This window comes from Lygodium microphyllum, chromosome 16, assembly GCF_053477565.2.
Source record: "Lygodium microphyllum isolate KBCC chromosome 16, Lygodium_microphyllum_v1.1.10, whole genome shotgun sequence".
NCBI lineage: Eukaryota > Viridiplantae > Streptophyta > Polypodiopsida > Schizaeales > Lygodiaceae > Lygodium > Lygodium microphyllum.
Window position 1 is genome coordinate 53768216 of NC_141150.1, and position 26883 is coordinate 53795098.

Sequence of the window (26883 nt, forward strand, 5' to 3'; positions counted from 1 at the left end):
TATGGAAAATTTTAAGAGTTTTTCTCAACACGAAATGCCAACAAAAAATAGAAAAAATTGTACCAACACGAAATGACAAAAAATACTTGAAATTTTACTTTTAAAAAATCAAGAAAAATTCCCAAAAATTCTAAAAAAAATCATACTAACTTCCCTTTATATTTTTGGATCATTCACATGTCCTGAAATTATCAAAATTAATTGGGAGCAAATTATTTAAATGACAAACCCTCATGAAATGTGTAAATTGTTGAAAAGTTTTTTTTGAAATATGAAAAATGGCTAGATTTTTTTTTCAAAAAATACAAAAAATCTATCAGCCCTTTATGCTTAGTTTTCAACTTACGTGTTGCTAAATGAACAAAAGTAAATAATTAATCACACATCCATATCAAAACCGATTAAGAAGATAGACAAAAACTCATTAAAAAATCCCAAATTGACAAACAAACGAAAACACACATAGTAAACCCAAATTCAATATATGTCATGGACATAATTGAATAAAAACATAACAGAGAAAAAAACACATCAAAATTTATCAAAAAAATATTCGCTATGGTGTTTGGTTTGTTAAGCTTACATTAACAAAATTTTTCATCTCATTGGATTTTCTTTTTGGATTCTATTGTGGTTATATCACATCAGTTAGTGATTGCACATTTAGACTTTACTTGCATACACACCCTCTAAGTACCCCATTCCTTTCTTTATTTTTCTTATTTTCTTTTTTGTACCAAACATCACAAATAATAATTATTAAAAGAACCAGTTGTTCACGTAGCATACGGTTCGTGTGCCAAACACACCTTATTGATTTATAATAAAATGAACTCGTGATCACAAGTGCACACACTAAAAAAAAGGTGCTACACACACATAAATTTGTAAAAGGAACTTGCATTTAGAGACTCAGAGTTAGGGGACATAGTCCAGGAACATTAAAAAGCACCATCAACCTGATAAGTTTTTAATGGATAAATTAACCGTCGTTTTCTTATAAGGTTTATCACCTAATAAAAATTTCATCCTTTGATAATTAATTTATAAAATGAACATATAATTAAATCTCCATTTTTCCTCACGTTGCAGATTCCCCTTTTCAATGAAGCATTACGTGGGGTGGGTAACGTGGTGGCAATCAGTCGAGCTCCTTCTCAGTTGTTTTGGTTAGTTGAGTTTGGTCAACAGCCGATTTTAATTTTGGTTTGGAATTTTTATTGGTTATTTGATTGGAGTCGAGGATAGATTGCTTATTTCTTTTTCTTTTCTGCTATGGAAATATTGGCTGCTTGATCGTATGCATCGCATGAAGCTTTTGGTCGCACAAGTATAAAGGTCATGCCGAAATTTTTCTAGGATGTGAATTGCTTGGGGTGGTTAGTCAGTAGGTCAAGTTCGTGTGAATTTCTTTTTTGTGGCTGATATCTTATCTATTGTTATTTTGGTTGTTTTGTAGGCATTCTTTGTGATTGTCCGTGTGTGAGTGTGGTGTGTGTAAAGCATCTGAATGGCACCTCGTACTCCTCCCTTGGTCCAAAATGTTCCTTTGGTATCTCATGATTACTCATTATTTAGTGCTAGATTAAGATATTGTTAGTAAGGCAGGATTATCTAAGTTTGTGACACTTTCATTGTTACTTATCCTAGAGGATGCTGATGTGTGTGATCACTTTTTAGCCTCTTGCAATCAAAGATCTGGTCATGTTAAGGGCATAATTATCCATATGACGCCTGAGAGCCGGGGCAAAGCTCTGTCCTTACCCTATCGAGGAGAACCTTTTTCTACTTCTCAACAATTGTTCTCTAATGAGGATATTCTAAAGTTGTTGCAGAAGTAGACCCAGGATGTGTTGGACCCTAAGAGGGCTATTACTACTTCAAGCATTAGTGTCTCCATGATCTCCAATCCTATTTGGAAGCAATTATGCCAATTCCTTCAGGACTGCCAAAACCCCTTCTAACTACCTTTCGAAGGAGTTATTCACAACTTCTCCAATAGTGTTAAAAGGAATTATTATTGATTGGAGTTCCTATCTCCTAGCAAAGATGGATCATCATTTTGTTAGAGCCACAAGGGATAATGTGACTAACATCACATTTGGTTCTTATCTTTCTGTTTTCTTGGCATATGTTGCCCCTGCAAAGGAAGTTCCTATATTACCAGTTGATCCTCTAGAGGTTCCTTCTCTTACTAAAAGTACTGATGTTATCATTGAGGATATTGATCCCCTCCCTCCTGTGGTGATTCAAAGGAAGTGACTTAAATGAGTGGTTGAATCAGCCCCAGTTCCTCCTCCTCCAGTCTTAATTTCTGTTCAGTCTAGTAGTCATCTCCAACTTTTCTCACAACGCCAAATCTTTTCAAAGCACATCAAGATGGTACTCTAGAGATTTCCATTCCTTTTGTGCAGTGCTTGGTGATAGGAGACACAATTCCTTTCTTATGCAAAGACATCTAGAGCTCTATTGAACTCTGAGTTACTACATGTATCCAACAGCTTTTCTGTGATTGACTCTGTGATCCTAATACAATGCCAAAACAAAGTCTTTATTCATGTGTAGAACACTAACCTTTTATCCCACCTTTCAAAACAACCTTCTTTTGATACATCTTTCTTTGATGCCTACCATCGTAGATTTGTCTTAGGTTTATCAATTCCTGATTTATTTTGTTATCAGCAGATGGCCCATAGATATGATGCTTATCTTTCCCTTTATAAATCTAACTCATTAGTTGTTTTACCTCTTTTATTTCAATCTCAAGGTGCTCCTCAAATTCCTATTTTCGTTCAATGTTATTTTATTGAGGATTGAGTATTTTCCCCTCCTCTGTCTTGTCCTTCCCATCTATAACTATTCCTTCCACTTTCCAACCTATTTATTAACATTCTTTTAACGGATTCTCCTAAGTTCTCAATTGATCCCTCCTTAGCTCATTTTTCCTTTTATGATTTTGCTTACCCATCCCTTTGTCCTCTTTCATTAGTTTCTATTCCCAGTCCTGCCACTTCTATCCCTCATCCCCCTCAGTTGGTTAGTGGTTATGAAGGCTTTGATCAAAAGATTCCTAGACGATGAGGATGGAGTTCTGGAGATTCACTTATAGGACCTCAGATCAATTGGCCATTGTTTTTAGGAGAATGGACGATTGATAGCCAAGTTTTTCAGAACCATCTTTATTTTTCTCAACATCATTCATAGTCTTCAGATCCTTCAATGAGATTGACTAGTCACTTTGCTTGGTATCTGGTGTATATACACCAACATTTGCATAATGATCATAAGTCGATACCAAAGTTGAGCATGAAGGTGAATATGGCTATTAATCCTCAACAACTAGGTGTCTTGTATTTTCATGCCCTTTGTTTGCCTAACAGATATCTTGTTCTAGTGGAGAGGATGTGTTGTTTGCAATTTTTCCAAAATCCTGCCAAAACTTTTGTAGATGAATCTTTATCTATGGATCACTTCCATAATCACCAAGCCTTTGAGAGGGATCATCTTCATTGATGCCCATGAATGTAATTTTTGATGATTCATAATGATATCTCTCTTTTGGAGGTGCCATTCAAATGGTTGTTTTGTGTTATTGTGTGTGTGTGATGGTTATTTTGTTCTAAGTTGGGGTTGTGGTGGTTGGAGATTCAACACTGTTCAAGAAGCTATCTTTTTAAAGATTCATGGTAGTGATGATGCTGAATGGATAGCTCAAGACGCAAAAGATGTAGAACCTCTTATATCCTTTAAAAGTTTGTTATGCTTTTTTCTTTCAAAGTTGCGATAATGGATAAAGGTTTTTTCCTTTCATTATGATTCTTTCTTAGATCCAGGTTATACGTTGGGGTCGTGTTTGGATGGTGTTTCTTGAAGATGTCGAAAAAGATCAAGTTGAGCTATATTTTGAACTTCTATTCTCTTTTTCGTAGGTCGCAAGGATGCTCCCTAATTAAGTGTGGGGATATGTTGAGGGTTGAAATGACTTGATTTTTTGGCTATTTTTTTGTCATTTTTGTGGATTGAATGGTTGATTTTTGATGGATTTTGTATTTTGTTTTATTGGTTTGGAAATGTTTTGGATGAGGTTGATTATATTTTGGAAGCTCATGATGTTTCATAGTGGAGATATGATGTTCTAACATGTTCTATTGATGTCTTTTTAGTGTTTGATTGGTTCTATTTGAGTCTATTGGGCTTATGTTTTGCTTAGTTTTTCCTTCTATATGAGGGTTTGGAATAATGATTGATGGTGCTTGAGAGTGTTTGGAGGCTTATTGGTTGCTTTTTGATGGTTTTGCTCTCTATTAAGCTTATGTAAAGCCTCTAGTCTATTCTGTTCTTTTTTGTATGCCTTTGTAAGTGTGAGATGAGATGAATATGTAGCTTGGGGAAGTTTTCCAATCTTGGAAAGAGATGAATACAAGTTCAAAATAGCTCAAAGAAGTGAAAGAAGTGGCTGCTGAAGACTCAAAGTAAAGATGAGGTGATAGTGACACTATTGAGCTACGAAGGGACACTATAGTGGCTCTAGTGACCTTTCATATCAAACATACCTCTTGGGAGGGGTATCCACGACCAAAGAGGGGTTATGGTCTATTATTCTTGATTATCCCATTGTACATTTGAGAGAAAGTATGTATGAGTGTGTGTGTGTGTGTGAGATAGAAAAATCTATGCAAAACAATGTATATATGAATGAGACATTGTGAGAAAAAGCTATGGAACCTTTGAAGAAGAATATTAGGTGATGATTTCAATTCAAAGTGGTGTGTTATCTTGTGTCTTTATGGTTTCTTGATGAATTCTATGAAGAATATGAAGAGCATAATCAATTTTGTTCAAGTTAAAGCCATGAGAGAATTGTTTCTATGAAGCTACGTGAAGATTTCTTATTCCTGGTATCCTTTTCCTTGTTGTGGTCGTATCATATATGAAAAATATGTTTGTTGATGATACAAGATAGATTTTCTTGCAATAGATTCTCTGTTTTCTTAGTGTTTCTCTTGGGGGCTTCAGTCTTCAGATGCACTTTGATGCTAGGAATCCAACGCGAGTGCCCGTTCGTCAATCAGAGTTTGTTTGAACCCCCATTTAATGGCCACAAAGTTTAGTGTTATAAAGGAGCTACCAGACTCACAAGTTGAAAAGCATGTGACAAAGGCCAAGCTGATTGATTTTGATGCCAAAAAGCCACTCATCCAATCGGATTGCAATTCTAAGCTTGTTTGCCCCTCCATACAGGCCAAAATCACTTGCTCGAAGTGTGAACACAAAGTTTGGAACTAGTTTTTTTAATGGTTAAGAGGACTAATGAAGCTTAAGGCTTAAAAAGTCTAAAAACTGAAACATGATTTTTTTTTTGGGGGGGGGAGGGGAATCCTCCAAAAACGGCATTTTCAAGGCTGTCACCATTCCCTTCCTACTCTTGGGTCCGAGTTCCATCAATTCTTCACTCTCTATCAGTCTGATTCTCACAAAGAAGGATGTAGTATTCAGCAAGATCAAAAGTCAGTCTTTCTATTTCATCTTTTTCTCTCGCCATAAACAGGGTTCATATGGGCTAAGAGAATGAGGGAGAATGGGTGCCGATCTGCGAGATAGAATGGAAGAGATAGATCAACAAAGCGTAAACCTGTAAACAAGCATTAGCAGCTTCCTGTTTTCAAATTATGCGGCATGCGTATACAGTTTTATAAGTAAGTGAACTTCCTCTCAGTTTCATGATGCATATTGGTTTCCTATGGTTGAAATTGGTTTCTAGTGCTTGAAAATGATACATAAAACAAAAAATATCAATATGAATAGCAATTCTTAATCATTTGTACATTTTATTCAAAACACGCAGAAGTGCGGTTTTATGATAAATCATCAATTTTATGAGTTCCATCATGGCAAATTGTGTTCCCATGGAGAGAAATGGGGAGTAATAATGAATCTCAGTATTCTTAAGTGTTTCATATCAAAAAATGCAAAAATAAAAGTTTTAATTTTAAATAATTATTAAAAAATAAATAAATATGAGTTTTAATTGAGGAAAAATTAGATATCGCATATGAAAAATTAGGGCTATGTTTGTGCAAATATAATGAAGGTAAAGCATGAGTATTTGTCTCATTTTTCCACCATTTGTATGTTTTAGTACGGATTTACTGCTTACATTATGAATAAACATACGTGGAAACACATCTTAATCTACCCACCATCGTAAGCAAAACCTTAACTGGTAGGGAGAGAGGGATTTTTATGTGCTAAATATGGATCAAAATTTGATTTTTTTGTTGCACTTTTCACATAGGTTCTGATTTTATTTTAATTATTAAGAGGTATAGCGACACAGAGTAGTCCCACTACCTTATCATCTCGCAGCAAAGTTGTTAGTGAAGGAAAATCATGGAAAGAATGGTTAAGCATATTCACAATGCTGATTTTGCTTAAGTAAAATGTTTGTGCACTCAAATTCATCCACTTTGCATTGCATTGTATTGACATGGTATAAAGAGAGCTATCTCCTAGATGCATAGCACTTGGTTTCAAACTATTGACCCACAATGAGTGTGAGACTCCCTATGCTGTAGGCTTAATATAATCATTTCCTTGGGAACTAATTTGGTGAGGAATATACTATCTCCTAGAATGAATATTGTAAAGAGTGGACTTTGTGGTATGTATTATATGTTGAGACGACACATCTTGGGGCCAATCCCTAGGATGTATGAGAGCTGTAGTGGGGCCACAACAATAAGTTAGGGGGTGCTCCCTTTATTTGTGTTACGAGGTGCTAGGCACTGATATGTTTGGGTACTCCTTTTGCTTTGAGTCGAGAAGGGCATCATATTGGACTACAATCTAGAGATTGAATCTACAAACGTGTTCTTTCGATAAATCAGTTCATAGTGTCTATATGCTCATGGACGGCCACGAGGTCATGGGGTTGTTTAGGTGAGTATAGGAGGCCCACCGACTAGAGTCCTAGAGCTAGTTTCTGGCCCATTTTTGGTCCTGACTTTGAGTTGGCTCTCCATGCTTGCAAAAAATGCCATTGTGGCCATGAGACACAATAAGTTTTATTATGAACTTTTGTGCAAGCTTTTTGTGATCTTCATATGATGCAAAGATCTATCAACAAGCTATTGAAAGAGACCAACCATCTTTCTAGAATCCAAATATCCAATAATTATTGCTTTTTTATAATTGATCCTATTGTAGGACTAGAAAACAAGACAAAGAAGCAAGGGTAGTTTCTAAATTTGCAAGCTTCTCAAACAAGGAAAGAACATGTAAATGCTTCTTAAACTCTTGCAACAACTAAATTAGGGCTAAAAAACCACAAATGAACCCATATTTTCCATGAGCTAGTACTAGAATCTCTTCCCACAAGTACTTGTGGCCTGTTCTGCTTACTACAACTTTGTCAACTAGTGTGCAAACACGTGTATGCTTAGAGAGCTGAGTGTGTGAGCCATTTTGCCTATATAAAGGTGATAAATAGGGTATGCATAGAAAAAGCTACCAAGCCAACTTCATTTGTGTTTTGTTAATGTAGAGCTATAGGCACATTTGACATAGGAGAGAGTGCCTTAATTAGTTTATCATGAGCTTAGTTGGCACTAGCCTAGTCAAAATGGCTTAGTATATAAAAGCATTCGATAAAGCTAGAGAAATATTTGTAAATGATATAAGTAGGGGCATAATGTTATAGATTGCACTAATTATTTCACATTGCTAACGAGTCCAGTAGCATTGAACATAAAGTCCCTAGGACTTTGGGTGGTTGGATGTAATAGGATATGGATACTTGATTACAAGGGTTGTTGGGCCAATAGAGCTTAATTAAAGTTAGATTGTAAGGCTTGGTCTATTATGATTATTGATTTATTTAAAGTGACTTGATTTTTATTTTTTACATCGATTTTCATTTTCTATCGATTCACCATACAATCATGACTTATTACATATAAATTTGTAGCATTAGTCAAATTGTGTAAGGTGGATGTCATGAAAATTAATGTGTTTTGTGTTGTCGGTGGATAGATATTTAGATTGAAGAATTGGAGAAAGTTATGGAAATTATGATTCGCCAAGGGAAGCCTTGGGGATGGACCGTAAACAATTATTTATAGCATGTTTATCTATTACTTGTGCACTTGGAGCACATTACATTTTTATTATATGCTTCTAAGTTTGGGTGTTGTTATTTTTTTAGCCCAAAGATATTATATAGGATTTTAGATATTGTTTAGATATTAGGAAAAGTGTAGCCATTCACATAAAGAGAATAGGATAAGGGGACATGTAAAAAGACAGCCAACAATAGAAGTGCATTTTTTTGTTACAAACAGGGGCCTTTAATAAAACACTCAATGTCATTATATTGGTTTACGAAGAAGGGAATAAGGCTTGGGATTGGTCAACACATGTTCAAAACCTGTTCTTCTATTGGCTCGCATATGAATTTTTGGAAAATCTCCAACATGCACTCCTGTGCAGGAGTTCTTCACAACACTTCCTACAAATGCTTAATCACAAAGTGACAAGATGTATCCAAAGGTGCCACACGATTGCCAATTTCTTCTTTGAGATTTCAAGCGGGCAAGTTAGCTGCCACTATATTGGCTCCTTTACCCTAAAGCATGGATGCAACATGCTATTTTGGATACAAGGATAAATAAAAATCAATAAATATATGCACATTAGGAAGAGGTCTTCCAATGCATGGAGAGATTGCACCCTATTTGTATCATGCCTTGCTTTTTGCATTTCATTCTTTTCCTTTCTTATATGTGCAATCCAAGTTTTTTGCAAGAGAAAGCTATCAATTTGTGATTCATAGTGGATTTTTAAAGATAGCATTAGTATCAAAGTTGAGATTTTGATTGATTTAGTAGATTAGTCGATATCTTTAACATCCTCATCATTGAGGATTCACCCTTTTGTCTAGTGGACAATCTTCTTGTCCACTAGTCTCAAAATACAAGCTTCTCTCTCCTCATTAAAGTTGGGATTCAATTCTTCTTTCATCCCAAGAAAGTCTTGGGTTCAAATAAGGGCTTAATAAGATAGCAAGTCTTGCAAACAAAGGCTTAATTCAAGCCTTCCTTTGAATGTCTTCATCTTGGATTGAGGAGGGGGTCCTATTCTTTAGGCCCCATAGTTACTATAGGTACTAATGCCTACAGTCTACCAATAGATCGACAGGTTAGGCTCATAACCGCCATAGTAGAAGAAGTCTAGAAGGTACAAACATATTGTGAACTAGGCCATCTTGTCTACTCTATCTTAACATCAGCATTGCATATTGATGGGGGAGGCCAATTACAAAACATGTTGTATTGATGCTCTCTAGGGAGGGGTAATTATTTAAATTCAATTGTTGTAAAAAGAAGGAAAATACCCTTTAAAACAAGCCACAAAAATATGCTTCAAACTAAGCCACTAAGGCCACTATATTAAGCCTCTTAACGTTATTCTTTTTCTCTTAAGCCATAAGCCTTACATGTTATTATTTTTCCTCTTTGTGGTCTAATGTGGCTATCATATGATTAACTTCACTTGACAATCAAAGTATTCTTGTGCAAGAAGGCCCAAGCACACAAAAAGTGACACAATTATTTGACAATTGTAGGTTTGCATTCGTATTTTTATTAGCTCACGGTCATTGCACCAAGTTCTACAATATTGAAAGGTTTTTGCATAATGATACCTCTCCAAAATTTTAAGCTATGGTGACTATTCTCATTTGCTCGAAATTACTCTTTAGTAGCAATAGCAAGGGATAGTATTTCAACAAAATTTAGCTGAGGTCACATGCATTCTATAGAAATGTGAACAACAATGGACCTAGGCATCCCAAGATGAAGATGATCACATTGCATACATCCTTCTAGTGTCTTTGATCCATAGCATGTACAAAAAGAGAAAAGAATCAGCCCCTTAAGTCCTTTCAATTTACAAATTTGGATAGTTGAAAATTTGACAAACCTATTTTGTTCTAGGCTAGTCAATTTTATGGCTACTTTGCGGAAGAATGCTTTGCCAAAAAAGATAAAATTAAGTGTGCTACTAACTACCTCTCCGACGACAAAGCTTCTCTTTGATGGAACCCTCTCTGTCACCACAATGTGAATGAGCCATTACATGGTATGATTTCCAATCAAAGGTAAGATAATCATTCCTGCCTCCCTAATTCCATCTATAGGCTAGACACTACTAGTAAACCTCTCATGGTAGACGGAGATACTATAGCCACATACACTAAAAGATTTTGGCAATGCCTTCTGCTTTTGCAAATGTTGGAAGACATTACTAAGGATAAATACTACAACAAAAATATGAAGATGGTTTGAAGCCAAGAATTCAAGCAAAATTAAGCACTTTTCAACTTTCTTCAATTTATGCTCATGATGTAGAGAAAGAATTCTAGACTATGGCTAATATTGTCCCCAATAACTCAATTTGCAAGTAATGATCCCAACTTCAATAGGTCTTTCGATTCTTTTTGTAATGACACAAACATAGTTCTACGTGAACCTAATGTATCACTTAAAAGGGGAGCTGAAATAAAACCCTTTGAAGCCAAAGATAAGTCCCATAGTACAAATATAAAAGCAACCTCATGTTGCTAGCTACCAATGCATGAAGCCTCGCCATGTATGAGGCACTTTTGCATAAAGATACTTCCCAAGAAGACTACTATAACAAAACTTCAAACATAGAAGAGGTACCAAATCACACACTCGATTGGACAATGGACTCCAACAAGAGATAGCCAATGAAGAAAAACCATCAATAGGTAATTCCACATCCATACATGCATTATTTCATACAAAAGGTCATAGTTATGATTTCGATTTTGTATTCTACATGAAGATGGTAACTCACACAATTTTATTTTTGGGAAGTTGGTTCAAAGATTGCATTTAGAAACCACACGTATAACGTTAAATCTATCTTTTAAGGATTTTGATTTAATGATACATTGAAAATAGAAGGATTGGAAAATATCCATGGGTTTAAATAAGGAAAAGCCTTTACAGTATTTTGCTATTGTTTGCCCTTTCTGTTCATCAATACAATGTTAATATTGATTATTATACCCATACAATCACTTTTGAATTAGTATGTAAAGATACTCTCTTTTCTAGCTTGATCAACAAGTGAACCATGCTATTTATAAAAAATCCACTATGAACCACAAATCCAGTTTTCTCTTGCAAAAATTTCAAATTACAAATACAAGAAAGGAAGAGAATGAAATGCAAAAAGTAGAGCATAATAAAATTGGGTGCAAGCACTCCCCATGCATTAGGAGGGTTGTCCCCAATGCAGAAGTTTATTAAATTTGATTGATATTATGCCCAAAATAGCATATTGTATCCATGTATTATTCTCTTTTTGTGAATGGATTTCCTTTTTCTAATATCAATAAAATATCTAAAATTATATTCAAAATTTTTGGGATCAAACATAATAATAACACCCAAACTTAGAAGCATGTAATAAAAATGTTGTGTGCTCTAATTGCATAAGTAATATTTAAAAATGTTATAAATCATTATTCGTGCTCAATCCAATGCTTCCCTTAGAGAATCGTAATTTCCATAGCTTTCTCCAAAATTTCAATCTAAATTTCTATCCACCAACAACATAAAACACATTAGTTCTCATGATCTCCACCTTGCGCTATGTGATCGGTGCTATGTATTCATATGTGCAATGTCATGATTGTGCAATGAATTGACAAAAAATAAGAATCCACATAGAATATAACAAATAAAATCACCTTGAATAAATTAATAATAAAATAAGGCAACATTCATAATATTACCCTAGGGGTAGGAAAAAAAAACTATCCTCGATTGACAAGTTTTTTAAAACCACATGGGTGATCAACCACATGCAAAGATTGCCTCAAGTGGTGAATCGACACTAAGTTAACTAAGAAATAACAAAGAAATAAACCCAAATAAATTTTAAAAAAAACAACAATGAATAAGTGTCTGCCTCATGTAGTAAATTAGCATAAGAATAAGTGACCATGGATTACAAGCATTTCCTCATGTAGTGGATTGGTGTTTGATTACAACAATGAATAAGTGTACTTCCTCATGTAGTGGATTGGTGTCTAATTACAACAATGAATAAGTGTACTGCCTCATGCAGCAAATTAGCATAAGAATCAGTGACCATGGATTACAAGCATTGCCTCATGTAGTGGATTGGTGTTTGATTAAAACTTTAATGTGCTTGTGAGTGGTAGGTAGAGATTGGATTATCATAAGCTGGAGAAAGAGATGTTTCCAAAACCCATTGGGATTCTTCCATTGAATGGTTCTTATGTTTGACTAAATAACGATGGAATTCATGAATAATACTAGTAGTAGTTTTATCATGATCGATTGTCTCAGGGGTTAAAACCTCAATCTCCACCTCAAAAGAGGTGAATCATCAACGACTCGAGTAATAGGAGGATTGCCTCTTTAAAGGGTTTTAGTAAACTAATATGAAAAGAGTTATCAGTCTGCTAATGAGGTGGAATACCTAAACAAAAAGCATTGTCATTAATCGTGTGAATAATTCTAAAAGATCCATAATATCTCGGAGCAAGTTTAATTTTAGGATATTGTCAATAGATTTCAATATTTTTTTCTCAATTTGAAGCTATACTAAATCATTTTCTTTGAATGATATAGATTTACAATTTTTATTTGCTTGGGTAGTATACCATAATTGTGATTGTCGAATCTTATCCAATGACTTCATATAATATTATCATATGGTCATTGGCTAACGAATCAATGGTGGAATACATAAGTAGATATGGTAGACATAATCAATTGCATATGCATCAGTGGATATAGTGGAGATAGGTATAGGTAATTTCTTACCATATGCAACCTCAAAGGGTGCATAACTAATAGTAGCTAAATTAGGTATTTTGTTATAAGCAAATTGAAGGATTGGTGGATATTGATTGTAGATCAAGGTTGCACTATCGGTGGCTTTGGTTTGGCCATTGTTTTTACGGTGAAAAACAAATATAAATTCCATTAAATTTCTAAAAAGGAAAATCCAAAAATGTTTGTAGAAATGGACATCTCAATTAGTGGGGATAACCTTGGGAAAACCATGATAAGGAAAGATCTTATGTATGAATAATTTAGTAGCATGAGGTGCTTTTTAATGGTGTGAAATATGCTTGTTTGCTAAATCTATCAATATTGGTCCAAATCATATCATTCTATGCAGATGTGGTAGGTAAAGCAGTTATAAAATCCATGGGAATTTTCTCCCACGGCCCAATGGTTTAAGCAAAGGCATAAGTAAACCATAAGTAAACCAGAAGCAAAGGCACATTTAATATATTGATGAAAAATACACTCAGTTATACGTAATAACATCATGTTTCAAATCAGTCCAATAGAAATATTCTTTAAATGCAACTAATGTGGACTAAATTCCTTGATATCCCATAAATGGGAGTGCATGCATTCCATTCATAGCAGTAGCTCTATAAGGTGCAATTACATAAAATTTATTTTAGTGGTACAAGAATCCATTCACATAAGTGTAATGATAAAAAATTAGTGGTATTTGTATTTTGAGATTTACTCCATATATTACCAAAAGCATTGTCAAACATACATGTAGAAACCATTGAATCAAAAAAAGTTTCAACAATCAAATTTAATAGACATTCTTAATCTTATCAAAGCCAAGTGTGAACATATCAAAGTAACAATATACATCCTTTTCTTACATAGAAGTGAGTGTGTAGAAAAGGTTAACCCATTATACATCCCATACCATCATTTTAATGGGACTTCTGTATGGGTATGTGGAACCATAGGGGCCCACTTCGTACATGGTGGTAGTCCCATGGTACACACCATGATTGACAATTGCAGATCAAATTGATCATATATGATCTTGTAGTAATTTGCCATATGGTTCATCCACAACAAGCTTAAATCATTTATTATAAGAAGCATATGTTATTATATATATGGAGTAACCAAGTGTATCAACTTTTTATGCAATGCCATACCTTTGACATTTGTGTAAGCATACATACCGCTTTGTTTCAGATATCCACAATGCTCAATGGTATAATAGCCTAAATGCAATGCTTGCATAATAAAGTTAGCCAACCAGTAATGTGAAGTATCCAAGGGATATTAGATCTAAGAGTCAACAAGATATCATTAGGAGTTGTAAAAAGGCATTTAACACACTATTTAGCTCCTTTGTAGAGATGTAGATTGTGAGTCATCTAAAGGTGGGGACTAGGAGCCTTACTCCATACCACATACTAGCAACAATATGTGGCAATACCATTAGCTTACAGGGCACAACTATAGCTATAATACCATACCCATGAGTGAGTGTATTAAAATAAAGCAATGTGCTATACACAATAACAATACATGATAAGAAAGTTGCACTAATAACTCATCTTTATCAGCAAAACAATCAAGGTTTCGAAAGGAGTGTTCAATTACAACATGTTGAAAGTTACACATAACATCAACCTAGACATGATTATAGTTCTACTTTTGTAGTGCGAGCACCAACCTAGATGGTACTAGCATGAAGCCTCTTGTATGTTACCTTTGTCCATTTCCATTATGCTTGGACAATTGACAATCCATAAGCTCCTAGTGTTGACACATGCAATGTACTCTTACATTTGTTATTAGAGAATGCTTGGAGTCCCCTTGTGACTAGACTACGATGGCCAGCAAACTATGATGGGCTGCTAGTTAGATTCTAGTATCTTCAATGCCTTTATAAAGATGTCATAGTCTACCATATGTCGGCTCAAAGGGTTCATAATTATTACTCTCCTAATGTACTTTTAGTATACCTTCTTAGTTTGTAGCATCCTTTTTTACGGTTGATGTGTATCTCTTGTTGTTTTGTTGCTACAGTCCAAAAGTCTTCTTACATGGAAGCAATGTACACACCCTCACTGTGTCACAAGTATTGCAGGCAAGGTATTATGGTTTGAGACATCAAAGCATAACATCTAATAAACATAAACAATGTATATGGTTGGATATGGTGAAAGGGATGGCAACCAAGTTGCTCCATGGACAACTACAACATGTGTGTTTGTATTAGTCCTCACTGATGAACTATGCAAGTACTAAGTGCAACCTCTCCATATCTTCTTATGCAAGTGGTTGTATTAACTAGTGTTGCTAAGATATCATGTAAACTATTGGTCCTCGAACATGGGTGTGCTTGTCTAGAGGACCATGACATGGTGGCACTAGAGGTAAGGGGAGTGGTAGAGAAGGTGTAGGGCCCATAACTTGATCCTATGGAGTTGACCCTCCACCCCTTCCAACAATACCACAGTGGCGATGAAACATGGTAAGTTTTTTGCTAGCAATCAAAGGACTCTCCAAAATGTGAATACCCAACCGTTACTTCTTGTTTACCATTGATCCTATTGCGATACCAGTATATGAGAAGCAAGGGTAGTTTCTAAATCTACAAGCTTCCTAAGCAAGGGAAGAACAAAGGCATCCTAAATGCCTATAAACACTAGCAAACCATAAGCCAACAAGAAATTTTGTTAATGCATGGCTATAGGCATTTTTGGCATAGGAAAGAGCGCCTTAAGTAGTCCAGCATGGGCTTTTGGCTTTGTTGGCACCAACCTACATTAGCCATTAAAAAATGGCTAAGTGTATAGGAGCATTAGACAAAGCCATGGGAATATTTGCGAAGTGATGTGAACAACGACATAATGCCATAGATTTACATTGGTTATTTCACAAAGTCAACTAGTCTAGCACCATTAAAGACAATGTCCTTGGGATTTTGGGTGGTTGGATATATATTAAGAGGACATGCATACTCAATTGCAAGCATTGTTGAGATGATAGGGCCTGGTTAACTAAGTGTGTATCTTTATTATAGCATATCAAAGTAACAATGTACAGCCATGTTCCTTAAAAGAGAAAAAACAAAGAAGAGAGTAAGAGGGGTTGGCTAGGATAGAGAGAGACTTAGTCTATGAAGATTATGCCAAGGAGATAGACAAGGTTGTGTGAAAATAACTAATGGTGAAATTGGTGAGTTATGAAAATGATGAGATACTGTATTAGGGGCTAATTCTAAGAAGACTAACTTGGTTGCTAGAGATTAACTATTATACTACTCAAGAGGAAGAGCTAGCACACTAATTGTTATACTCTTCAAGAGGTAGAGGCTGATTGTTATTTGAGAGTAGGTGGGCTATAATATTGTGTGATGGGGATACAAATGTATGAGAGAGAGTGAGAGAGATAGAGAGAGAAGGTTATATTGCTAGTGGTGCATAGAAAAAAGAAAGAAAGTTGTATTAACATCCTATAAGATGCCTTGAGGATGCCACTGGTCCAAAAAGAAATCAACTTTGGGATGCCATTGCCACAATAACAAAAATCATTTACTAAACCTATGAAGTTACTAAATATATCATGACACACTAAAGCAGCTCAATGTTTAGGCTTTCGAAACTGGTGCAAAAAGAAATCAACTTTGGGATGCCATTGCCACAATAAGAAAAATCAATTACTAAACCTATAAAGTTACTCAATATATCATGACACACTAAAGCAACTCAATGTTTAGGTTTTCAAAACTCCTTTATGATGGCTTTGCCACCCCAATAAACTAGCCATTTGCCCTCTTTTCTAGCACCCTTTATCTTAACACTTTGATGGAGTAGCACTTTTGAGTTGAAGGGTCCTAGTGTAGGTTCATCCTAGATCCACATTTTAGTTCCCTTGAAACATTTTGATTGTGCTAGAAACGCAAAGCTAAGTATTGTTGGAAATGTAAAGCATAAGATGGACCGTTATGGAGAGAGAGAATGTGAAGAAACTTCTCATCATTGATTTCTTTCTTATTTGGTGGCAAGAAAAGTTTAGTCTTTGTTGAAAGTTCCCTTTCATTTTTTGCACTTCTAAGGCTGTTGACGTATATGGAGTACACAAAATGCATGACCTTTTATTTCACTTTTGGAGTGAAGGGTTATATAACCCATTTGGGAGGCCTTCTCCATTGGCAACTTGGCATCATTGCACTAGAAAAAATATTCTTCCGAATGATTTGCTTTCTTGGCCCCATGTAGTTCCCTCTATTCCCGGCCCTTATCATATAGACTGCTTGCACTTAGTCATGTTGTACTTCTTAATTGTGTGCTTTGGTAATTAATAAAATCACCCTTCACAAGAGAAAAAGAGAGAACATCTAAATGTCTATATACATTTGGTGTAATATCATTCGTCCCATAGTTTCACCTAGAAAAAAAAGGTGTGAAGCTTTTGATCTATTATTGTTAATAGGGTAAAGGGGCCAATAAAGTAGTGCCCTCAAATAGATAAATACACCCCGCCCAATTGAGTGAATTTTGAAAAGATGTGACTTTTTTAACCACTTAACATTATGATGACTTTTTAAAAATTATAGATAATCTTAAGTCAAACAGTTAAGCCTTGTAAATTTTTTTCTATTTTGGATTTCACAAAACCCTAAAGCAACGTATCCTTGAGTGTCACTCTATTGGCCCCTCACTATCACTCTTTTATGAACGTTTAGTTTATAACTAATACTCAATAAAACATTTATTAGAAAACATTTATTCAACTCACTTGGAATAAACAATTATAATTGAGGAATGTTAGATGACACTCCATTGGCCCCTTTATCCTAGTTTTAAGTTAAGGGCATACTCAAGGCTGAAAAAGAAGTGGCATTGAGGTGTGAGGATGTTAAGGAATGAACAATAAACAAGAGACCCCCCCCCCCCCCCCCCCCCTCGTCCCCCACATTTGATATGATGGGTCTCCTCTACCAGCTGCCAAGGTTGTAAGATGGGTCTCCTCCATTCGATATTTCAGCTGCAGAGTCCAATGGCTGAAATTTTCCTGCGTTTAAATGTTAACACTCCCGTATTTTGCAAACATGTAAAACTCTTGTTTTCGTCACATTCACTGCTAGCAAATCAGTATAAAACCGTGCATTTACATTCTTCATTACAGCCCCCTTCAGAGTTGAGAACCCAAATGCCTCTTCCCACAAAACCTGGACCGTGATCACTGCAGAAGGCTAAAAATGAGCTATGGTGAGGGCTGGGAGAGTTAGTGACTAAAACGACAATAACAGCTTCAGTACAAAATCTCATCTCAAAACCAGTACCATGATATTTCCATCCTTTTTGTTCTGTTATTCTACATTGTTGATAGACCCATATCATTTTGGGCATCAAGACTATTGATAGCCAATGATCAGTGCAATCGACACTCTGTCATTCCATAAAAATGTCTGCCTACAATATGATGCTTGCAGAGATAAAACTAGATTCATGGTGGAGAGAAAGTGCAACTGAACTGCACACAAAATAAAAAGTGGGCTTCAGCAGCATAATACACACAACCATCTCCGCAAAGAAGATGCCTCGACTGGTTAAGCTTCAGGCCTTTCCACTTGAGTCAGCCTTATGCTTCTTAGTCGCATGCATACCAGCTAGACGAGTTTCTTTAACTGCAGTAAACACCCAAAAGAATGGTCGCTTCTGTGCCCAACTTCAATGAGGACTATGTAGCACTTAAATCTTGCTCATGTGTTCATTCCACCTCATATTTGCTCCCTAGGAAGCTCAAAAGAATGGTTCAGACCTGCTAAATAGCTAATGGAGCAGATTTTCTTGAGAGACATTGTGCCGCATATTCTCGAGCCCATTGATCATAATGGACAATTTCTTCCAAGTTGGGTTGAGATACTAGCTCTTCTCTATGCTTGTTGCAGGTTTGCTCCACTACTTTGAAAATATCAAGGTAACCAATCCTGCCAAAATATGCACCAAAAGTTGATGTAAGGTTGTGGATACAATCAGACTCTTCCATTACAAACTAAACCAGAAATAAATGCTTAAGGTTGTGAACACAATCAGACTCTTCCATTACAAACTAAACCAGAAATAAATGCTTGCACACATTCATTCTATGAGAAAGTGACATACTTCTCATCTAGGAAAAGCTCAACTGCTTTTTCATTGGCTGCACTCATAACACCTGTCATTGTACCACCTGCTCTACCCGCAGCATATGCAAGCTCCATGGATGGATACTTTGCATGGTCCGGTTTCCTAAATGTCAGTGATCCCATTCTGCAGGATTATCCAAAGAAGATCAGTAACAAGAAGAAGCCATATCAGCTCACACTGTATGCTGATGTAGTAAAAACTTCCCAGACACCCGAGAATGGACGGGAAGGGATTTAGAAACTTAGAATAGCAATGAAAGTGACAACTTTTGCAGAAAAACAAAGCTCATTGCGAGCTAACAAATATACATAGGAAAGCTGATTAAGAAAAGCTGCTAAAACACAACCTTAGGCTGCCAAAATTTGAAATAGGCCTAAACAATATAAATGAGAAATCCATCACAACAGTACACATGGTTCCAGGACTTTCAAATTTCTTGATTGGACAAAATGGATACCTAGGTACAGGACTCAGAAACCACAGCAACAAGCAGACCTACGCAAGCAATCACCAGGTGGATGTGATAGGTGCTAAGGTGGGCTGATGCGACAACGTGACAATCAGGAGTCATCTATAGTCAGCTGCTCCAGACCTGAACGTGCATCAGAGAAGTGCACAGCATTGAAACTCTCATTAAAAATATCTTGCAAGATATTTTTGCTTGTCCAGACTGCCAAAACATTAGTCTGTGTGCAGGTGGCATGTCGCTTGGTCCATGCATGTGCTGCCCATACAGAACCAGAAACACAACTCCTAGCATAAATACAGCTTTATTCTCTACCATCATGGGATGCAGAAGCTGTGCTAGTTTATGGGTAAGACTAACAGTGCATCTTGTACAGGTAATCCATCAGCAGTCCAGCATAGGCATTCAAGATAAGAAGCTCCTTTCGGCATCCCTGGTGAGCATAACATACAGAAGGATGATTCTCTCTTTCAATTCCAGTCTCTCTCCTCTTTGATCAGGGCAAATGTAGCACACATTACTGCATTCATGTCAGCGACTAGACCAGGAAGTCAGCAGGTTGGTTGCATGAAGCAGGCAACCCAAGGAAAATCACACCTGCCTATACACTTCGACAACTATATATAAGCTCCTCTCTCAGCCTTATAAGATCCATCCAGAGTTAATACGCTGGTGGTGTCTTAATAATCTGGCTTCTTAGCACTATAGCTCACAGCATGTGATGAATCAAGCAATTATTGGAAATAAGACAAGAAACTCTGGTTCTAATTAGGAGCTGAATGATAAAAACAAAGCCTTTTCATTATCCGAATGCAGCTTGTGTGAAAGCATTGGCAATATATGTCAAAACACCTGGCCCTGCAACAGGACCTTCACTTGACTTTAGTTCCTTTCTAGTCCCTCATTCCTTGACAGACTTTTTGAAGGATAAAAAGTACAAAGTGCACCAGAATAGAATAGAACTTCACTTACATAGAACCACAAGCAGAGGTTCAATACAACTAAACACCAACATGGTCAGAAGGGATCAATCTCCGGTTCAAATGATGAATATTCCAAACACTAAGCAACCAGTTTTCTCCACAGTACTAAGAACAGTAAATGTGTTGAAGTTAGAGCACTGCAGAAAAGACTACCTGGGCAATTTCAATACTCCAATATACAAAGCTTGCTAGTTGAAATTTCTCAGAAAAAACAGAAAAAATCACTGGCATCAGCAATTCTACAAAGAGATTGGTAAAGTGCCACATACTTCACAAAATCAAGTCGAGGCCAGGTTATTTCTGAGCATGGAACTCTATCAGGCCATGAGAGTGTATATAGAATGGGCAATCTCATATCAGGCCAACCTAGCTGAGCTAAAACAGATGAATCCTGCAAACACAAACACCAGTCTTTGAATCACCACTCTTCAAACAAAGTGTCTATTAGAGACAACAAATGCAAAGCATATTACCTGTGTTTCTACCATGGAATGGATTATGGACTGTGGATGAATGACTATTTCAATATTCTCATAGTCTGCTCCAAAAAGATAGTGTGCCTCTATCACTTCCAAGCCCTTAAATGCCACATGATACCAGTTACAATCCTGAGCTGCTTTTGAACAAGTAATAGATGATTGTAATTAAGCATACAACATAGCTAACCTTGTTCATAAGTGTGGCAGAGTCAACAGTTATTTTCTTCCCCATACTCCAGTTTGGATGTTTTAAAGCGTCTGCTACTTTAACGTCCTTCAGATTTTCTACTGGCAAATCTCTGTTTAGAAACTTTAATTAGGGTCAGATACTACTTCCAATCTGTCAACCTTTCTACTGGCAAACATCGGTGCTGGTTTTAGAACAATCAAAAACCATGTGCTTAGGGCTACATGGTAATCATATATTCAAAAGAAAACTGCATTATTTGAAGAGATAAAATTCACTGTGATTCACCTAAAAGCTCCTCCAGAAGCTGTCAGGATAATTCGGCGCAACCCACCTTCAGGTAGACCTTGTAAACACTGCACAACAATTGAAACAAATTAGGAATATAACGACCAATCATTTAACCTTTAAATCACAAAAAGAAAATGGAGGAGATTGTCAACATAGCTGCCAATTCAGGAACATTCAAGCAAAATCAGTGAACCCATGAATCCAATCGCCTATCTATCCCGCGAGTGTGTACATGGGTGTTTGTGGGAGTGTAAGTGTGTGCATGTGTGCATGCAAATGCGAGAGAGAGAGAGAGAGAGAGAGAGAGAGAGAGAGAGATGTAACCTGAAAAATAGCCGAATGTTCAGAGTCAGCTGGTAAGATCTTGATGTTGTGCTTCTTGGCTAATGGCAAAACATATGGTCCACCAGCAATTAAAGTTTCTTTGTTTGCCAGAGCTATATCTTTTCCTGCTTCAATTGCTGCTACAGTTGGCTGTCAGGAGGATATGTTATGACTTACCAAAATAAACTGCGGAGTTGAACAAAACAGGAATAACTTATCCAATCAATATTTGTTAAGAAAATATGCACCATCTTTTTAACAACCTATGGGTAGTGCTCAATGTATTAAAGGCAGTTATGCACAGGCGTGTCTCAAAGGACCAATGCAAAGCCTCCTTTTTAAGGCAGGGTACAACCCCCCTCACACACAGGGCTAAGCTCAAATTGGCTTCCTTCAATGCATTTATTGCACTGCCTACCCAAATTCCATTTTCTTTTGCACAGGGAAGCTTCCCTGCCTATGAGGTTTTCATGCACTTTTTGGTAAGGCCCTGGGATAAATTCCACCAATCACTGAAGAAAAAAGGCTAAAGTGGCAGGTGGCCAGTGTGCAAAGACCATTGGACACAAATACACTCGCCATTTTTATCTCAATACTTTGATCTCCTCTTATTTCTATGGTGTGTAGCCAGCCTAATGCAAACCACAGACATCTTGAAGTGGTGCTCCTCATGTTGAGATAAATTGAGTCCTATCCCTGCAAGAAAGATTCCAAAAAAGGGCAGGTTTGATTTTGTGAATTGGAAGAAGAACAAACAATTCATCTCAGAGGTCATATTGTTTTTCAGAACTCAAAAAGACAAGGCATAAGCCTCTCCTTTACTAAAAGACCCACATCTTCCCTACCCCATCTTACTTCGTCCATTCTTTGCATGCTCAAGTCATATATGCAGTCTGTCCAAAAGTTTCAGGTGATGGTTTGTAGTGATCTTACAAGGTTCAGAACTCTACCCAGGCATTTAACACTGTTTTGGCACCCCAGGGTTGTCTCAGAACTGGCTCCTAATCAATACAACTGTCTTACACTGTCTTGGTTGTAATAATGCATAGAACTTAATGATGTTTACCACTTTGCCATTTGCCTGGAGGTAGTACAGGCATTGATTTCCTATGGATGATAACAGACTCGGCTACTAGATTATTTTAGTGATCGAATGGGTCCTTCTGTCACTAACCAGCTGTAACAGAAGACCGTACTTAAATATTACATTCCTGTGCAAGCATATGGCCGTGGTCTTCACATCTGCATTTTTTAGCTGCTCAGGCCTCAGCCCACATATTCAACCTTGTGACTGTGGTATGTGAGAGGTGATAGGCAAGCACAATAATCGTCTCAACTTCTACCAACAAGCCCCTTTCTGTGTTTCCTACTTGGGCTGTAGAGACACACTTCACTAGCTTTCAACCAAATGCCCAAAGTTGTCTTTTCTGCAACTGAGCCCTCCTCTATCCTTCCTACCTCACTTAACTCAATCCCAGGTCCTGAGGACCTCCAGCACTACTAGTTTGTAATGTCTTCAACCTGTTAAATGTGTGTAACATTGCCCTCAGAAAAGTAAAAGTTGCAACAGTGGGTTCAGGCATCAGTTCCATTCTGTTGCCCTTCCAGCTGTCTAAATCTGCCATCACTTGTCCACTCCTTGTAATCCTCATGTGGTGCATCATGTCTTTCAGATTGTGTTCAGTCGTCTACTTAAACTTCTCCCACGTTCAGATTTCATAAATCACAATGGCCCAAATTTCTGCACAGATGGCGCCCTCCCAGCCCAGGGTGATGAAGCTTGGATAAACTAATCATCCCATCACTCTTCTTTTGTATTATGTGATATGCTCCTCATCAGAACTCAAGGCACAGGCTTTGGGCTTGAAGAGAAACATTTGCAAAACTTGGTATTGTAGCTTCGAAATCCATAAATGATACTGTAAGGGTTATCATAATCATAACCTTCCAGAGATAAGGTACAAATAAGTGTGTGGAAGCACATTTTCAGCTCAAATTGCTCAATACAACATGGGGAGGTGAAGTATTAAGCCAATGAAGCATGTAAAAAATCTTTAAATATGTTATTGAGATGGATCGCAAAAAAAATCAGAAGTGTGTGAGGGAATCAAGAGGCCACTGAAGATGATTTAGATAATGGCTCTGCTTAGGATTTGCAGAAAGCTACAAGCATGGTTTAGAGAGAAAACAGAGAGCCTGCAACATACTCAATATGTCTGTTAGCTGTACAATTAGACAATGTACATCTGTTAGCTGGACGATTACACTATTCTAATAGCCTACTTCGTGAAAAAAGATTTTTAAAAACTAATACATCCTTGGCATTGCATTCCAGAAAAGCCAACTAACCTTCAGCCCTGCACAGCCAACGATTCCTGTAACAACAGTGACTGCCTCAGGATGGCAAGCAACCTGTAAAAATATTCCAAGTCAAAATGCGGAAAGTAAGGAACAAATTTAGCTTTTCAGCCAACAAACCTCCAGCAACACAATTAAGAAGACCTAAAATGCAGTACCTCAACCATTCCTTCATCCCCACAAACAATCTGAGGCTGTGAGTCAACATCAGCAATTGCTTCTTTGAGCTCAGCAGCCAATGCTCCATTCTTGACAGACACAAGACGAGGCTTGAACCTCCTCACCTGTGCAGAGATTTTGCACATCCACTTAAGAATCACCAGCTTTACTAAAAGAAAGCATACAGCATGAAGTTAGCAGGTTCAATAGAAATCACCTGATCTGCAAGCAATGTAACATTTGAGCCCGCTGCTAGAGCAACAACTCGAAATTTGTCAGAATGTTCAGCCACTATATCAAGAGTCTGCAAATGCATGTTTTGAAAACTGTGTCAAAAGCTGAGACCAACTTCCAGAATGGATGTCAAAAAATCCAGATGGAGGTATACTTGAGTGCCTATTGAGCCAGTTGATCCTATCAAAGATAGAGGCTTTGGTCCATCCCATTTCTTCTTTGCTTCATCAGCAACAGCTCTCCCGGGCCAAGCAGGTGGTGGTCCTGCCGCAGAACATTTCGCACTTTGTGGGGACAGTCGTTCATAATGCACTTTTGTGTGTGATCTCTCTTTGTTATTGCAGGCACCTGCAAATATCGTATGTGGCTTATTGATACTAGAAGACTATATTATTGCGTATAGTAACACATTGAGATACAGGAAAGATGGACATAACACCAGCATAGCAAAAGTTCTAAGTCCATCAGTTAGCATATGTAGACCAGGTCTAAGACTGACAGTTCTTGCTATTGTAATCGTCAACACTGCCCATGGTGTTATTGATCAAAAGAAAATAAGTCTCACCATAGTTTCCTACTAGAGGGTGGTGGCGAATGAAGATTGCCCTTTTGCAGCACATCAAGAACACAAACAATCTACCACGGAATGATCATAATCGATACAAACAAATTTACTGATTGAGCCATGCAAAAGATATGTAGATACCCTGCCCTCAAGACATGACGATGTGTGGTTTTGTTATGCCATGATACTGTGCTTATACTGTTCGAGCTTGGATGAGAGTAGTTAATATTTGCTGGGTCGAATGCTGCAAGCGCACACTAGATAATGCAATGAAATGGAATAATAGAAAGCAGCAAAATACTGTTGACTATAACGAACAAGAATCAGTCATATCCTTGCAAATAGAATCTGGTGTTTGGGTCATACCTAGCTTGCTGCTGCTGAAAAATGTGGAGTCAGAGGAGCCCAGCTGTGCTTCCACCTGATCAGAGTTCAGTAACTAAGAACAGGTTCTCTCATGTAGAACGAGAAATCACGTAGAGCGTAACTGATCAACAAAAAAGTTCATAATAGAGGTGCAATTCAAGGCAACCCTCCTGTATTATGTGCTTTCAGAAGAACCCTTGAAAAGAGATTAATTCCCTTCAAAGAAGACTGAATTCATTCATGTAGAGGGCTCAAATTGATGACAGAAGAGTACAATAACTTCAATAGGAACCGGGAGAAAAGGAGCTCAACAGGCATACTAATGAGAAAAGGGGGAGACTAGCGTTGAGCTTACCTGATGGGATAATAGTTTGGAAGAAGCCATTGTTTGAAGCGCCATAAGAAGACTCTTGCCAAATGCACAGCACAGACAGAAAACAGGTAGGCAGACACAGACACAGAGAGAGAGAGAGAGAGAGAGAGAGAGAGAGAGAGAGAGAGGTGGAATACGACACAGTATTATGTCCTGTCTCCCTCTTCAATAGACAGTAGAGGGGATAAGCGCTCGAAGGGAATAATGGATGATTGGTATCTCCACAATGGCAAGCCAACAAGCCCACGTGGAAGGCCCCTTGTCTTGAGCCGGCCTTATTTTTAACTTCAGCAAGGAAGACACCTCGCCCTCTCATTCAATCCCGATTCCCATCCACCATCAAAGGCAAATGAGCATTGAGCATGATCCTCCATCCTATTTAATTAATACCACCATAACTTTTCAGCGTTTGACTCAAACCATCCATCCTAGGCAAGATCCTCCCTACTCAATCTACTTCAATTAATACACCTTCACAATTGACCCACTTAGAGTTGTGACACGCGTAAACCTGATGATGTTCTACACGTCCTCTTGGTCAAAGTCATGGTGTGATGCAAGTTGTTCCATTTTGAGACAATGCTTTGGAAAGTCTCGGGCTCTACCAGATCTAACTACCCATTCTTGGTATAGATCTACCCATGCTTGGTGAGCTCCCAACTTGAATCAAGTTCATGGCTCCCATTACCAAGGATTTCACAATTTGATTTTGCGTAGGAGAGAGAATACTTAAAGTGCAAGTAGGGTTTAGTGACATCCCTGTGGCTTCTAAACAGTTGACCTCAACTGTAAAGGGGATGCATAATCCTTAAGAAGATCTGGAAAGTATTGTAGTTCTCTCTCAGTCATAAACTGAGCGTCCAATGGGAGATAATTCTTAAACTTAACCAGATACTTCCTCAATACCTTACCTGACCTTAGAGTATTGTCCTGATGGTGTAAAATTCTTTCAGGCACAAGAAACTCTTCTATTTCTTCTATGTCAGGTAAATCTTCCTTGGTTGGTTCCATTGGAGGTTCTCCAATATAGGGATGTAGCAAACTTATATGAAAAGCATT

General features: G+C 37.2%; 1 protein-coding gene across 1 annotated transcript; it reads right to left on the reverse strand.

Annotated features, from left to right (window-relative positions):
• Window positions 1-18174: 18174 nt before the first annotated feature.
• Window positions 18175-26140, reverse strand: LOC148022837 (1-deoxy-D-xylulose 5-phosphate reductoisomerase, chloroplastic-like). The gene is made up of 14 exons (XM_087695764.1): window positions 25807-26140; window positions 25452-25506; window positions 24675-24868; window positions 24504-24590; window positions 24286-24411; window positions 24119-24181; window positions 21770-21919; window positions 21443-21510; window positions 21155-21266; window positions 20962-21066; window positions 20758-20879; window positions 19016-19162; window positions 18672-18840; window positions 18175-18537 (listed from the first exon to the last, which is right to left on the reverse strand). The coding sequence occupies exons 1-13, from the start codon at window positions 25849-25851 to the stop codon at window positions 18675-18677; spliced, it is 1440 nt and encodes a 479-aa protein (XP_087551890.1). The 5' UTR covers window positions 25852-26140; the 3' UTR covers window positions 18175-18537; window positions 18672-18674.
• Window positions 26141-26883: the final 743 nt, after the last annotated feature.